Below are 16,139 nucleotides of genomic sequence, written 5' to 3' on the forward strand. Positions count from 1 at the left end.
ATACCAAGGGGTGCGGCCGAACCCTCAGAGACAGCGGAGGACCATCCCTGGCACCCGCCATGCACAGCAGCCTCCCGGCAGGGATGAGAGGCTGTGAGCCCTGTGGAGCCAGGCGCCTGCTCCTGATATTTCATCTTGTTAACTAAGTGTGGGCCCACTTGCCCAGGAACAAGCAGATCTGGGACCAGGGCAGGGGTGACTTTCACAGTAACCATGGGGCCACCCTGGGACGCCAGATGAGCTCCCAGTCGCACCAGCCTGTTGCGCATTGCTCCTTCTCAAGCAACCGTGGCCTTAAAGATGGTCAGATTTCTAGAACTGCCTCAGTGGCTAACAACTCCCAGACAGTAGTGTGCCAGCGAGCCAGCTGGCCTGGCTGTGCTCCTCTGGGCCTGATCCCAGAGAAGACTGGCACCTCTGAGAAGAGCTGCACTCTCAGACCCTCCTCTGCTGGTCTGGGCAGGCTGAGCAGGTGTCAGCGGGTGCATGTGGGTTTGTGAAGGAAACCAGGTGCTCCGCTTCAGTCTCAGCAAAGCATGTATAGACAAGGGGTTTCCTCTGGCAGCCCATGAGCTGACGTCCTCTCACAGAATTCCCGGGGTCAGCACACATTTCAGAATGTTTGCATTAGGGAAGACAGCAGACCTGGCTCAGACACTCCCTGACATCTGGAGCCCAAGCCTGCTTCCCTGCCTGTCCCCCCTGAGGACAACCCTCAGTGGCCATGGGCGGCCACTCGGTGCTCTGCAGACTCGGGCGCCCTGGATTGGTATGAGGTGGTCACCTTCACTGCACATGCTCAGTGAGGACCTGAACGGGTCCATCGTGCTATCCAGAAGCCCCCTGGGGAAGCCCACTGGAAGGAAGGGAAGCATGTGTTGAAGTCCACAGGCAAGGTGCCCTTTCTTTTTGAGTTTAAAGTGGGTAGCTGTTCGGAATTCCCATGAAACTTAAGAGCAAAATGCATGCTGCGTACTCCCCAAATTCTTACAGGAATGCAATAAACACAGAATTTCCTAAGAGAAGAGCTTGGGGAAGCTCTTTACTCTGGAGGTCTTTTTAACATGAATCAGACTGTTGAGGGTCAGGGCAGAAAGCAGTGAACATGCCGTGCTCCAGCAACTGAAGTGTGCACCTGAGTCACCTGGATCTCATCACCTGAAGATGCCATCCTTGGAGTGCAGAGGGGGTGGTAGCCGCGAGCTCCCAGGGGCTGCAGAGGCTGCCTGCCCCAGACCACTCTGAGCAGTAAAGCATATAGAGTAGGATCTCGCCCTTCCTTTTCCAACTTTGAATCAGTTGGGAAAAATAATTTATTGTTTCTAATGAGCTGATGAACGGCATGTCAATGCAGCAATTAGGTAAGCCAGCCAGTCAAAGACAGTGTGTTTCCTGCATATCCATTGTGTAGATAGATCGCTCGTCCAGACGATGTTTCTGGAACATTGGCCACTAATGAGAGCCCAAGCAGTGTTTGAAATCCCATGGGAGCAGTCACAAGGTCAGTTTCATACCCCCTGTTCTTGCCTGCTGCTGTCAGAGGACTTTGGGATGGTTGAGGTCTCAGCTGCTGGCCACACCCTGGTAGCCGCACCCTTGTAGCTAGCATCCAGGCTCGCTGGTGGCCATGCCTGTTGGCCCACGTCAGGCCAGGGCACCCAATGCCCAATCAGCCTTCATGTTCAGGGACAGTGACTCAGGCCGGGACCAGAGGCTACCTTGTGTAAGCCCTTCTGAGACGGGACTGCTGTGGAGACCCAGCCAGGAGAGCACACGCTCCAGGTCCAGCACACAGTAGGCCATCAGAAATGTTGGCAACAGTGACCTGAGATAGATTTCCCTTGAGCCTCCCTGGAACCAAAGAGAACACCCCACCCTCTCCAGCAGCAACGGGCCACACGCGGGCTGCTGCTCCATCCTGCAGACTGTTCCTAGCTGACTCATCTGGCTTCAGATTTCAGCCTCTCCTCTCTTAGTCACTGCATGCTTCTGGCAGTCTCTTTTGATTTCTCTTACCATTCTGATCTGTGGCTGCCAAGCCATCTTCTCAATTTAAAATTTCATCTCAACTTACTGCTGTCCCCACCTCTGCTGATCTATTATTTCTTGTACCTGGCGACAGATGCCTGCCTTCCACTGGGTGTTCAGCAGCCAGCTTCACTCCAGCTCTCAAGTCAGCCTCCCTGGGAGCCAGAGGGGGCAGTATGCAAGGCCCCCGTGGCCACTGCCCCACTTAGGCAGATACCACGTGCTTTTCTGCACAGTTGTTTTGCGTCCCTTCCTCCATTCGGCAGAGAAGCAAAAAGCAGGTCCCTGGCACACTGAGCCCAACAGCGCAAAAACACATCAGCACAAAATACCAAATGTTCAAGGTTGTGTGATTTTATTTCTGAATCAGCTGTTTTGAATACAGCCTTTCCAGATCTGCTAATTAGTGGAGGTTTTACGTGTTGATATGCTTATTTCCGCCTAGATGAACTTAATCAGTACACTTTTATGTTGCCACATACAGTTAGAGGGAATTGATACTTTAGTATTTCTCTAAACTTTTCTAATCAATTTCCATTGAGAGTTCTTCACCAGAAAGCTTTTGCCAGGCATATTAGATTTCAGAATTTAGAAATGCCTACCCCTTTAGCTTAATCTCAGGCTCCAGCCTTATACCCAGAGCCTAGCTACCATTTCTTGAGCTCGTTAGAAACCTTCTCATCCCTTCCTGGAACACCCCCCTCCTCCCAAACCAGGGAAGCCCAATTCTCTGTTGTCCTCCGTGAGCTCTGGACAGAATCGTCTCCTTCCCTTGTGCTGCCAGAGAAGTTCATCTGTACATCCATCTGTACATCCATGAACTGTGTTCATCACATACCATATGAATATAACACTAGACTGAGCTCTTGGAGAGAAGCTTCCATATCTTATTTCCCTTTGTAACCTCAGGGGCACAATAGGCACTTGGAACATGATTGACAAAAGGCCACTCAAGTTCAAATTCATTATCAGGCACATTGACAAATAGGCAAGTAGTCTACGGTACAAGTATGGGATGAATAAGCAGATTATTAAAAATGTTTTATACATATGAGGAAGGAGTTAGATCCTGCCTGAAGATGAGGGTTGTAGAAGAGTCAGATAAGGGATTTTTCCAGTTGAGGGCAGGAGTCCCTCTGGAGAGGGGCCTCCAGGTGGGCAGGTGGAACACCTGAGCTCAGGCAGGGAGGTATGGGTGGCGTCTGTAGTGCGGGACCTGTGGGCTAGGAGCCGGTCCAGTTAGACTGGAGTGATCACTGGAAGTAGGAGTGTCCAATGGTTGGGGGCAGGTTGCAGGGAGTCAGGAAAGTGTTCCTGGGAATGGTCATGAGACCTCAAACCCGATCTTGACAGATGCTGCCAGATACATCCCTAGGGTGCCCAATGGGAGGTCCCCACGCCACAAGCCCCGGAGGCCACCAGCACAGTTGTGTCTGCTTTTAAAGCTCTACACTAAGCCAAACAGTGGTTATCCAGAGCTGCCCGGAGTTGCTTAAACAGTTCCAAAAGTAGGGTAGATTATCATTTCTATTAGTTTCAAAGAAAAGTAAATTCTTGATTAACTAGGTCTTTCAAAGGACTGGAATTTTATATGTGCCTTACTTCTGGGTAAAAGGCAAGTCACAGAAAGTACCAATCAATGGGTTGGTTGAACCATGTATGACACTTCCTAGGGACAATACCCCGGCAGCCCCAGCTCTCTTTTCCTGCCCCCTCCCTATTCACGTTTGGCCCCACAGTCTGCTCCTAAGTCAGAAATCCTGCCTCGTGTCCTGGGGCCAGTCTTCTGGTTGGGCCATAATTTCAAGGAGTGCAGGAGCTATATTTGATGCCACATTTTTTATTCCACCTAGTATCTAATGTGGATCCTTACACATTTTAGGTTTTTTTTAAAGATTTATTTATTTATGCATACAAGAACTGGGGTACAGGCCAGAGGATTCACCAAAGACAGAGTGGGGAACAGAACAGGCAGATTGACTGAAATACACTACTAAGGGGAGCAGCGGGCACGGCAGGAGAGGTCTGCTGCGCCATGTGGGTCAGCTCCCTGGCCGGGGATCGAACTTATGCTGTAGTGGCTGCGGATCACTTATAGGTTGCATCTGAACCCCTTGCACCACCAGGGAGGCCCCACATTTTAGGTTTTTAAATATTCAACAGTGGAGCAGAAAATGTGATGTATCTTCATGAATGTCGAGAATGTGGTCAGAATACTTTTTAGTCACTCTCTTCTGTTTCTTGTGCTTCAGAGTCAGATGGATTTGAGCTTCCATTTCTCTTCTACCAGTCATTCACAGTCTGAACTTGGGCAAATTACTTAACTCACAACCTAATTTGCAGGTTGCTGTAAGAATCAGTGATTAAATATTTAAAGTGTCTGGCAGCTGCTGTTGTTATTGTTATTATTTCACTTGTCTTGAAAGCACAAGTTTCCTGGCTTGTAGCTTATTATTCCACAGTTGAAAGCTCTAGCATTTTCTGGAATTACATTTCCACCTAGGAGTTGTTTAAGGCTAGGTCAGCGGAGGGGTGCCATTTGACATGAATCTTGACAGAGAAGATGATGCTTAAAAAGCAGATGTGGCTGGAAAAGGCATTCAGAACAGAGGGAGCAGCATGTGCAAAGTCCCTGGGCACAAAGGGAAGTGGCACAGGAGGCAGTTGATTCTGGCCTAAAGAGGGGGGCAGGGATGATTGGCTAAACATGTGGGCAGGAGCCAGTCCTGAAAGGCATTGTATGAGGTGCTAGGTTTGGTCATGTAGCCAGATGGATATTTTAGCAAAATATCCTCTGGGTCAGGTTGACAGTTCCAGATACTGAGATGCAGTAAATACTGATTTGTCCCAAGTTTTCCTTTTTTTTTTTTGCATCAGGGTTTCCTCAGCAGGTTGAATCCATAATATCTTTGGGCATCTACTGGAGCAAGTTAACGCTCATCATACTGGTGTACCCTTCAATCTGTGCTGATGTAACATGCACCCAGCCAGGTGTTCTCGAACAGTCTTGAAATGTGTGAGCAGGATCAGCCAATGTGATGACAAGTATCCCTTGCTCTGTGTTGGGTCTGGTTCTCTGCCTCGTGAACAAGCTGAGGTTTGGGGAGACGATGCCCCATCTCCTGTGTTTACTTTGGTCCAAGGAAGAGTGAGCGTTGTGCTTGCCAGGGCAGCTGCCGGTTCCCTAGAAATACCTGGGGAGGGTCCCACGAGCCTCCGGGCTTCTCCCCTGCCTGCGTCCCCAGCTCCTTTCTTCTGCCCGTCTCTTTTTCATGTTGTTCCTCTTGCTTCACTTCCAGGTGCCTTTGCCGTCATTTGTGCTCAACAGCTCTACTATTGTTCTTCCTGTCTGGTTCTCTTGAATCCAGCCCACACCTTTTCAACTCCATATCCTGAGTCAAGTGTTTGAAAGCTGTTATTTCATGTTAATTAGAAGTTCTTTTTCCAGCCGAGGAGCCTGCACAGAACTGTTCCCCCAAGCTGATGCTTAGAAACCAGCTCTGGCGTCTTGTACTTAAGGTGCAGTTAAAGGAATCGAGGGTAATCGGCCCTCGAGCCTCAAGCCTCACGGCTGCCTGCCGGGCAGGGGAACCACCTCCACTGCTCTGGCCCTCTGGGGCAGGCAAGCCCCAGCTCTGCTCAGCCAGAGACTCAGTCTGCCTTCTCAAGAACCTCACCACCGCCTTGGTGGGGACTCCCCTGCCAGAACTGCGTGACAGCCAGCCCTTATCCAGAGGTTCTCTGGCCTCCAAATAGATTTCCCTGAAGTGCTAACGGTGATTGTTTGGCAGCTTCTCCTTCCTTTGTCACACATCTCCCAGTTGACCCAACCAGTGGGAGATTCTGGAAAAGTCCTCCCATCACCTTCTGGACTCTTGAAGACATCAGCAGGAATCAGCTTCTGGCTTCTTAGAAAGCCCTGGAGACACTCTGGGTGGCTGCCATTTCCCATGGGTGGCACTGGAAAGACCTTAAGGGAACTTCCACTTTTTGAGATATTTTTGAGCAGAAGCCCAGCCTGTTCTCACATCTGGCCTCATATTTTATACCTACCTGCTTACAGACCAGGGACTGCAGTGCCTCTCCTTACCTGGCCTGGCGCCCACTAGCCCAGGCTTCTGCAAAACCCAGCCCTGGCCCCCGGAAGCCCTCAGCAGCCCCGTGGGTGTCCTTGTTGCAGTGGGAGGGAGTGGTTGGTCTCACACCTTCCTGAGGTTGGGCAGTGACCGGTTAGGGCTACCCTCATTCTGTCTCCCGCTGGGTGTTACCTCTGCATGGTTGAGGAATTCTTCCCAGATGTCTAACTGAAATCACTAGAAACATAATTCCTTGTCTTCAGTGGTTTATAAACAAAGTAATCAGTGAGCAAATACTGGTTGTTGCCCTCAGAGCACAGTTCCAGGCACTGAGGGTGGGGGACCCCAGAGAGAGGGGCTGGGGTTCTACTGAAAGAGCTCAAGCCACCTACCAGGAAGGGCTGACACAGGCGACTTCGAGTTGGTACGTACAGTGCCAGGCATGGGCCTCGCTCCTCCCTCTCTTTTTCTTTCATTATCATTAACAACAAGCACCAGCTAGCATGATGCCTACTGCATGTGGGTGTAATTGTGGGACGGTGGGAGACTCCTTGGCTGAACTGGGGAAGAGTCGAGAAGAGACATGGACTTAGAGACCAGGACCTGGGACTTGGCAGGCAGATCCGTAGTTATGTGAGAAGCAGAGTAGCCGGTGAGGTCTCTGTGAGTGAGGTCTCTGTAGCCAGTGAGGTCTCTGTGAGTGTCCAGTAGAGGGCATGGCCCTGGGGATGGTGAGGTCAGATACCCCAGTCGGTGGAGGGTGAGGGCCATATAGGACTCCATGAGGACTTGTGACTTATGATTACAGTAGAGAATCCTTGTAGTGTCCTAAGCTGGGATTAAAATAGATTTTGGAGACCTTTGTAAGACTTCTTTGAGCCAGATGAGTCAGGCACAGGAATGGTCTCGAGGCTCATGCTGCAGTCTTCACAGTGCTGAGGAACCCAAGGCTAGGAGACCTGGAGCCTACAGACACCTGGGAATGAAGTAACGACTGAGGGTCAAGAAGGAGAGAAGGTTCTAAGCTTAGCACTCAGAAGCTCTGGGCAGAGGATGATGTCATTGCCGACGACAGAGGCAGGGGAGAGATGGTGACTGTGGAGTGAACCAATGATGTTCTGGCCCCTAAACAGCAGAACTGGGGCAGGTCAGGGGTGTGAGGGGCCTCAGCCAGATGGCATGTCTCTGCGCCTTCAGGCCAGACTTGCCGACGCTCAAGTAAGTCTCCTTCCCATGATGAGCATCCATGCAGAAAGTTATCTGTAGATGTTTGCATCGACTGAGTCACACCTCCAGTGTAATTTTGTAAATAAATCAAGATTTTCTATTAATGAATTGTTGAAGTTTCACAAATAACTCAGTTTGTTTTAAAAAACATGCTGTCCATCAAAACCCTATGTTCTGAATAATACAATCCACTCTAACACTGCTAACCTGAGCAAGAGCCGTCAAGCTGTGCCTGCTTTGGCCTGAGTGGTGAGACTGATGCGAAGCTGTCCACACAGCCCAGAGTTCTGGAACCCTCAGTCCTGCCCCGGGGCTTCCCTTGGGTCACATCTCCAGACCCCCCCGCCCCTGGATCTGCACTGGGCACGAGGTTTTCTCTTGGTGGGGACTCTGGCTTGAACAGTGCTGTTTTCTTCTTGTCTCCCCACCACAGACTACTGTTTTCCAAAGTGAAGTTGGAGTCGCTCTGCCGGGGTCCGGATGAGGCTCTCCTGACCTGTAAGCACATGTTGCAGATATGGAAATCCTGCTACAACTTAACCAATCCCAGGTAAGCAGACGCTGGGCCTGTTTGCATGGCGCCTTCCTATCAGTGCCATCTCTGTGAGGCACTGAAAGGCAGTAACTCTGTCCCCTCTGTGCCCTTGGGGGTCCCCAGGAGCAGCAGATAATAGCAACGGACCCTCACATGGCCCTGTTTATAAGGGCATCTCCCAGTGGCAGGGGAAACTCCTAATTGTGGGTTTCTTTTGATTTTGCTGCCACAGTGACCCACTAGATTCCATTCACAATTGACCTTTATCTGATTTCTCTCTATTGGTCATTTCCTTGACTCTTTTTTTTTTAAAGATTTATTTATTTATGCATACAAGAACTGGGGTACAGGCTAGAGATGCAGGGGGTGAGAGGATCACCAGAGACAGAGTCGGGAACAGAACAGGCAGACTGATCGAAATACACTGCTGAGGGGAGCAGCGGGCGAGTCAGGAGAGGTCTGCTGTGCCGTGTGGGTAGCTCCCTGGCTGGCCGGGGATCGAACTCGTGCTGCAGAGGCTGCAGATTGCTTCATAGTGCGGTGTTAAACCCCTTGCGCCACCAGGCAGGCCCCTCCTTGACTCCTCTGATGAGTCTTATCTTTCTGGTGATTTATGGATAAACAAGTCAATTACATATTCCAGATGGGGTTCTTACGTCATATTTAAAAGACCTACAGAGACTATAGGCCACAACTTACTAAGAGTAGAAATCGCTATTGACATGATAAAGTATAATTTTCAAAAAATTAAAGTCATAATTCAAACAAATATTAAAAAACATTTATTGGACATTTTGTTTACCTCATTAAGTATTGAGCAAACCAGTAAAATGTTAAGACCCATTCCAAGAAAAATTTGAAAAAAAAAAAAAAGATATGTATAGGTAGAAATGCTAAAATGAATTTGCAAATTAATGCAAAAACAGTGTCCTCTAGGGCAATGAAATATGTTGTTTGGGGAACCTTCTCTACAAGGTAGAAATTGATTGCATCTCAAGCAAACAAAATCCTTCTGCCTTGTTCTTACAGCCTTGCAGAGCTGTAAGGGGGCTGGCACATTGGGGAGTCAGGGGCCACCCCAGAGAGGCAGATAATCTGGGGATGGTGATCTCATGCCTCCAAAGCATACCCAGTGACCTATGGTGCCCGTTCCAAGTCTTGGGCAACTTTTCCTGACTTAGGTTTAAGTGTGCCCGCCCTATGAAGAAAGTAATTTCATGGAAATAACCTAATGATTCAAGTGAATTCAAACAGCTGCTGATGTTCAGATATTTTTTTCAAGTTCACAGCAAGGTGCCTGGACAACCCACATTATGCTGTTAAGAGTCGGGAACCTAAAAGTGGCTAATTCAGATTGTCATGTGCCCTATGGGTGTAGTTCATCCAGACTCGCCTGCCAGGAGGTGGCATGTGAGCTTATAGCCACGTCTACTGGCCTGGGCAGCGAAATGGTGAGGTGGGGCTAGGCAGGCAGCAGAGTGCAGGTGGGGTGCCCTGTGAGATTGTGTTTTAAAAACATTTCTGCATGTTTAAACTCAGTGCCCTGTTAAGAGGGTGGGTCCTTGTGAGCTAACATCAGATTAACCTGTAGCCACGGCCCCCGGGGGCAAGGCAGCCAGAGGTGGGACTCAGGGTACCAGCCCACTGTCAGCACCACCCCCTCAGTGAGCCGTGCAGGCCCCTGCGGAGACCAGAGTCCCCTCCACAGCCATCACCTGGAGCTGCCATCTTCCTTTTGGTGAAGATAGTCATGATGAGACTGGCCTCTTTCGGTTGTACGTTCTGAAAATAAAGATCATTTTAATTAAAATAAAAAAATCTGTTGCAGAGTATTCCAAGTCTGCAAACAGAACAAAGAAAATATTCATATTTTTCTTCCCCTGCCCCTGGCCTATCAAGAATCATCAAGGACCATCTTTGCCATGTGTCCCAGCTAACAGGAGACGCCCTGCAAACCAGTGGCTTCCGTACTGGAGCTACCTCCTTTGCCTGTACCCCCTTTAGAAATGAGAAAAGAAACCCAGCAGCTTTCACATTGCCAATTTTCTCTCAGTTCTCCACACCTCTCCCACCTCCCCACATTTCCTCCCACTTAGCAACCAAGAATATTGAATGTGAGAGAAAAAAAAATAGCAGAATTGGAAAGCTTTTTAAAAAGACTTAACCAAATGCCTGGGCTTTGCCTGCACTTCCTCTGTTTCCTGAAGAATCGTTCAGGACCAGGACAGGAGGCACTCCGGCAGGCCTCAGAGACTGCATCGGGGCTGGGGGTGGCAAGGAGGACCTCTCCCTGCTCAGATCTGCTCCCTCCAGCTACTCCGAGAGCCTCGAGGCGAGAGGTGGCAGTGGAGCAGCCCCTTATTAAGGAGCTTCCTGTTTGTTTGAACTGTGTTTTCTCTGGGATATAAATAAATGTTTCTCCTGTAGCCCTCCAGGTTTTGCACGTTCAGGCACCCTCCCCAGCGTGCTTGGGACAGACGTGACCCTGGCAGTCACATAAAGTCTCAAGAGGGGAGGCCATGTCCTGGAAGGGGATGGCCCATTTGGCCATTGTCCAGAAAAGGGCAGTTTCCAGTCCAGCAGCCTTTGGTTTGCAATCAGGTCACGCAGGGTTCTAGAAAAAGGGCAGTGATGTGTGAACAAGCTCACGAGAAGCATCCTGCATTAAAAACAAAAAACAAAAAAACTGAGCAGCTGGAGAAGGGCCACCCTGACTTGCTGTTTGGAGGTGCTCCGCCTACCATGGCCTCCCCCGATACCATCTGAGGCTGGCCCAGCCGTCCAGAGCAGGGGACTACAAGGCACAGAGGGAGCCACGGCAGTGAGGGCTGAGGTGGAGAACAGACCTGGCTGAGCGTGTGCTTGGCCGCGCGCTCCCATCCCTTTATTTGTGCTCACAGGAGAGTCACACTGAGCTAGTGGCTAAACTAGACAACTTGCAGAGCCATGGTTGGAGAACATACTCCTGCTGTGAGCAGAGTGGTGGGCGGCTTCCCCCATGTGCATTTGGCGAGGTGCTGGTCATTTCTGGAGTCTGGATTCCATCCCAAGGCCTGCAGCTTTGCTTGCATCAGGCTGCCGGCCTCTCTTGCCTGGCCTCCTCTCTAGGAAGCCCCCTTCATTCTCATGTAGTCGCTCTGTGTTCCCCCTCCCCCCGGCAGGTGCCCGCAGCAGCCTCCCCAGCTGGACCCCACAGCATTTCACCAGGCCTTCTCTGTGTCAGCTCTGTTCTCTGCACTCCCTCCTCAACCTGGCAAGATGGCTCCTGCTCTTTCCATTTCATAAAAAATAAGATGGCAGCTAAGGGAGATTAAAACATGTGCCCACAGGTCCCAGTTCAAGCCATGACAGAGGTGGGATTCAAAGCCTGGTCCATCTGACATCAGACCTTTTCACCACAGCCTCTGCCTTTGCGTTGACAGCCAGTTTGTTTTCCTTTATTGTTTTTCCTATTGTTAATCACATCTTTCCCCCTCTTATCACGTCTACTCAGACCATCTCCATCATGCAAACTAGTGATTGGAAAATATTTTCTCCCCAAGTCCTGACTCAGTCATTGACCAACAGAGAACGTTTCATGTCCTTTAAGATGAGGCCCCTTGTCCCTTTAGCCTTTTGGTGGAGCTTTGCTTTTTATAAAGTGTGCTCTTCTTTCATCTTCAAAGCAAACCATGAAACAGGCATATGTGGTGTTATACCCATTTTACAGGTGAGAAAATGAATGTCAGAGATGTTAGGAACATTCTTGCACTCTTGGAAGCCAACCTTAAGGACCTGGGGAAAAACAGGCTCCCTAGCCCATGGGCCCTGGCTTTAGCTCGGAGCCCTGCCTCTAACACCTGTGTTTATGGGGTGCCAGACACTATTTCAGGAGCCGGGAAGAGACAAGGCTGCCACAGATACCGCAGGCTTCTAGCTCCTGGCCACCTCCAGCTGGCCTCTTACATTTGACCTCTAGGTGGCTGTGGAGAAGAGCATTTCCAAGAGAAGCTTCTCATCTCCAATATAGCTTTAACCGTCACTACAGTTTACTCTGAATTTTCAGTCTAGTGTGGATACCTGTGGCTTGTGTACTTGGATTGGAGGTCGCTCCACTCTCCTCCCCCTCAGCCCTCTACTAGCCCCACTGATGAGGAAAGCTTGTCCTCCTCTTGTGCCATCCTCCTTGGGAGGTGCTACTGACAGCCCACGGGCCAGGCAGAGAAGAGGTGAGGGGGCACTGGGTGGTCCCTGGGAGGTACCCCAGCAGACAGCATCCAGAGGGGAGAGAAAGGCTTTTGGGAGGGGAGGCAAGCCTTAGCCAAGGCCTGTTTTTTTGCCCCTTCTTCCACATTCTGTGGGTCATAGCAAAGGCAAATCTTGATTGTGTCAAACTCTACACCATATAAAATGAAGGCCTAAAAGATACCTGAAGCATCCAGAAAATTTTTCAGTCACAGTAGTCACAGTGGAAGCAGAAGCAACTCCATTTCAAATAGTCAATTGTCGCTTCTATACTCTTCTCAAATGGAACTCTGGTAGACAAACTAAGAAATGTAGTCAAATGTAGTTTCTCAGCTGGTGAAAGGAAATTAGATCCTGTGTCACTGTCAGTGGGTGAGGTTCACAAGCTGTCTGGGTTTTAGTTGGGGTTTCTAACATTTGGAGTACGAGGTCCTAAACTCCACTTTCCACACCTGCCATTGCACCGGAAAACCTCAGAGATTAGCTACCCCAGATGTATGTTTGTAGGTGCAGGATTTACAATACCCCTGGTATGAACCTTGAAGTCATACCTCTGCTGATGCTCTGTCTGGACAACCTCAGTCTAGCCTGACCTGGGTCTGGTAGGAGATAGCTCTTGTCTTCATGTGACAAATGAGTCACTGAGCCATTGGGAGAGGGCCTAGTCCTTAGGGACAGACGTGAGAGAAAAATCCAAAACTCCCAGCCGAATTCTAGAACCCACACTCATAGCATTTAACCCCTGTGCTCTGAAACTTGGTGAGATGGGAAGTCAGGGAGATTATGGCTGAAACAAACATTTCCAATACGCTTCCTTGGATTTGGACCATGGATTACCTGGGCAGTGCTCATCCCTCATGTGTGTCTGGGAATCCCCAGCACAGTGAAAAATATTACTATATTTTGAAATAACATTTCCTGAAAAACTCTTTAAGTGGGAAGCCTTATATTCAGATAATTAACTCTGATATTTGTATTAAAAATACGTCCATGAAAAGAACAATGTTAGAAATATTGTCAGTAATGTGATTAATGAAAACCTGCAAGTACTTTTACACTGTTTTCTACTCAAAAGACATTTATTGTTTCTCAGTTGTGGAAATAATTAATAGCACCACTTCCAAAAAACATGTATCCGATGATGAAATAAGTATAGGCTGACACAGAGTCCGTACTGCAGCAAGTTTCCTTCTGTTTCCTGTGGATTTCTCTAACTCCATCCCTGGATGTGGAAATTGCAGCCTGCAAACCATATTAAGTTTCATACCAAATCTTGTTTGAACCACTTTTAGCAGCAGCTGCATAGAGGAAGGAAATTGTGTCCCTTTATTATGGAATTTGAACTTCTTAACAGAAAAAAAAATCAAATTTAGAGCCTCCAGATTGAAAAACAAAATAGATTCAAAGAAAAGCATGAAAGATTCAAACCTCATGAGGCAGAATTGATTCTTTTTGAAGTTTCCTTGATAGAGGAAAAAGGCCATTGTTTTTGCTTACAAGCTTAGAATTAAAAACAAAAACAAAGAGTCCGCATGCTCTAAGGTCCCTTAACAGTGTTTCGGTCCCCTTAGGACTGAGCTGGTGTCCCATACAGCATTACCAAGTGAGTGGCTCCGACCAGTTCTGTTGGAACAAGCTGGAGAGGGCCACGGGGTTTAGGAAGCTGGCAGGACCGTGCAGGAGGCCGGTGCCTGGCCCTTGCCGTGTTCCCTTCAAGGCCGGCTTCTCCAGCTCAGGGACACTGGCGGGGCTGCAGCTCAGGCCCAGCCTGTGACCTCACAACACCTCTTCCTCATCTATTAAATAGGGACATGAGCTACCCGATTTCTCTTCAAGGCCTATTCCAGGAACACAAATGAGGCCATGGCCATGACCACCCTTTGAAAAGTAGGGGTCGGGGCTCTTGAATATGGCTGCACATGAGAACCACCTGGAGGGCTTTGAAAAATGTTGAGTGTCCCGAATTCTGACTTCTTTGGTCTGGAGCTGGACCTAAGCCTCAGAGGTTTTTTCAAAATGCCCCAGGTGCTCTTCCTGTGCAGCCAAGGTGGGGAAGTGCTGATGTGGAGCGTGGGTTCTAAGGCTTTGCCTCCCAGGAAGCCAGAAGGTTTCCTGCTTACAAGTGGATGGAGAACCTGACTTGGAGTTTTCTTTTCTTTTTTTTTTTTTTTAATCTTATAATGACACAAAAGAGGCTAAAATCAGCCCGGTTTTCTGGGTGTGCTGCTTGCCAGGTTTTCGATGTGGCTTACTGAAAGGAATCCAGCCCGGCTGAGCCAGCAGGTGGAGGCGTGGTTGTCCTGGGAGAGCGGCAGAGAGCACCCAGAACGCACCCAAGGGCTGACTGCATTTCTAGTTGGGATTGCTAGATACTGTTCCCTTGCCCTGCCCACCCTCCAACAACTGACATCTGTAGCTATGTTTTGCAGTGATTCTGGACGCGGGAGCAGCCTCTTAGACAGAACCATTGCTGACAGACGACAGCTTAATACAATTACTTTGCCAGACTTCAGCGATCCTGAGACAGGTGAGAATAAAAAGCCAGAGGGGACGAAATGGTGGCAAGGAGAAGGGGGGCCTGGCCCTGAGTGATGTGGGGTGCAGACTGCCAGGGACCAGACTTGGAAAAACTCCTCATGCAGAGAGTGACCCTCTCCACAGAGGTGCGTTTTCTCCAGCATCTCTCAGATGTGTGCTTCTAGTGGCGGGCACTGTGCCTGCCCCAGACTCTGAGATCTTTCCATTTCTCCCCTGGCTCCTGAGCCTCGAATGTAAAACTAGAATTAGGTTGTTTCTATCTCTGTGAGGTTTCCCTGGGCTCCTCTGTTTCTTCCTCACACAGATTTCAAGAACCTGCTGTATGCAGGGTTATGGTTTCTGATCACACATGTGCACGCTGTGCCCTCAGCGTAAAATCCCTGTGGGGGACCGGTGGCTCTGAGCCGCCAACCCTCTGTCCCCACGGGTAGGCCCATAGCACTGACTGCTTCTGAGCAAATATTTACACCTCGTTGTGGTTTGTGTCTCCACATTTGCCTGAATACAGAAGAGTAAACAGAACACTCTAATTTCCCAAACTCCAAACAAGCAATTCCGGTAGTAATACAGCTATCCAAGGACAGCTTGAGGGCTTGACCGACACACAGGTCTGATGAAATTCACTCAGCTTCGAGCCAGGAAGGTCAGTTGGGGCATCGGCTGAGACCTGACTCAGTTGCCCCCACCACCCCTAACCGCAGGGGCCTGTGCCAGGCCTGATCCCTCTCTGGGGATGCCTGGCCTTTTATGGGCTGGCTTCAAGGAAGGAGCCTTCAGGTCCTGCTGCCCTGTGTCTAGTCCCAGCCCCTGATCAAGCCCTTGCAGAAAAAAAAAAAGCCACAGAGCCACCCTGAGGCTTGCCCAGCCACTGCTGGGAGGGACTGCAGGGTCTCTGGACCCACCAGTACTTGCCTAAGACCATCCTCCCAGCTGCTTGCAGATTGCATCACTGTGGGGGCTTGCTTTGACCAAATTCAAAGTGGGCTTCAGAAATCTGATCCAGGGCCCCAGCACTCGTAGGTGAAAAGTGGGCTAGGCATTGGAACTAGCATGAGATGTAAGTTAGTGTACTACTCAGAATGCAGACTGGTTAAACCTTAGGGAAATTCACCACCTGACTGGCCTGACCCCAAGTGGTCTGCCATCTTTGGGGACTGAGACTTTGGTGGAGCAGCACAACACAGTGCTTCTTGGGGTCCAGTCCTTTAGAAGATCTGCCTAATCCCCGCACTGCAGGAAGGGGACTGCCCATGCAAGACAAGTCTTGGGCTCTCAGGAGAGATGAGAAGGGGGTGAAGCCCCTGATGGTACCAGCAGCAATCTGGGCTGACCCCTCTCCCCAGGATCCTGAAAGGACTGCCATGTAAATTCAGACTCCCTTTCCTTCCAGCTGACCTGGACCTCCATTGTCCCTGAGTCCCAAGACTTCATTCCTCGATCACACTGAAAGCATACAGTGGCAGAAAATAAGTGAGGCCCCAGCCATTCATGCTCCCTTTGGCCCCTTAGGA

General features: G+C 49.6%; 1 protein-coding gene across 4 annotated transcripts in view; it reads left to right on the top strand.

Annotated features, from left to right (window-relative positions):
- TTC7B (tetratricopeptide repeat domain 7B) overlaps positions 1 to 16,139 on the top strand; it is a gene marked incomplete at both ends in the record, with an annotated part of 220,263 nt that overhangs the window by 152,623 nt on the left and 51,501 nt on the right. For all 4 annotated transcript variants that reach the window (XM_084240964.1, XM_084240962.1, XM_084240963.1 and 1 more), the window contains 2 exons: positions 7,765 to 7,881; positions 14,520 to 14,617. In XM_084240964.1, coding sequence (XP_084097090.1) covers positions 7,765 to 7,881; positions 14,520 to 14,617 — 215 coding nt within the window. The remainder of the gene's footprint in view (positions 1 to 7,764; positions 7,882 to 14,519; positions 14,618 to 16,139) is intronic.

Source organism: Talpa europaea, assembly GCF_964194135.1.
Source record: "Talpa europaea genome assembly, chromosome: 8".
In the NCBI taxonomy this organism is placed as follows: Eukaryota; Metazoa; Chordata; class Mammalia; order Eulipotyphla; family Talpidae; genus Talpa; species Talpa europaea.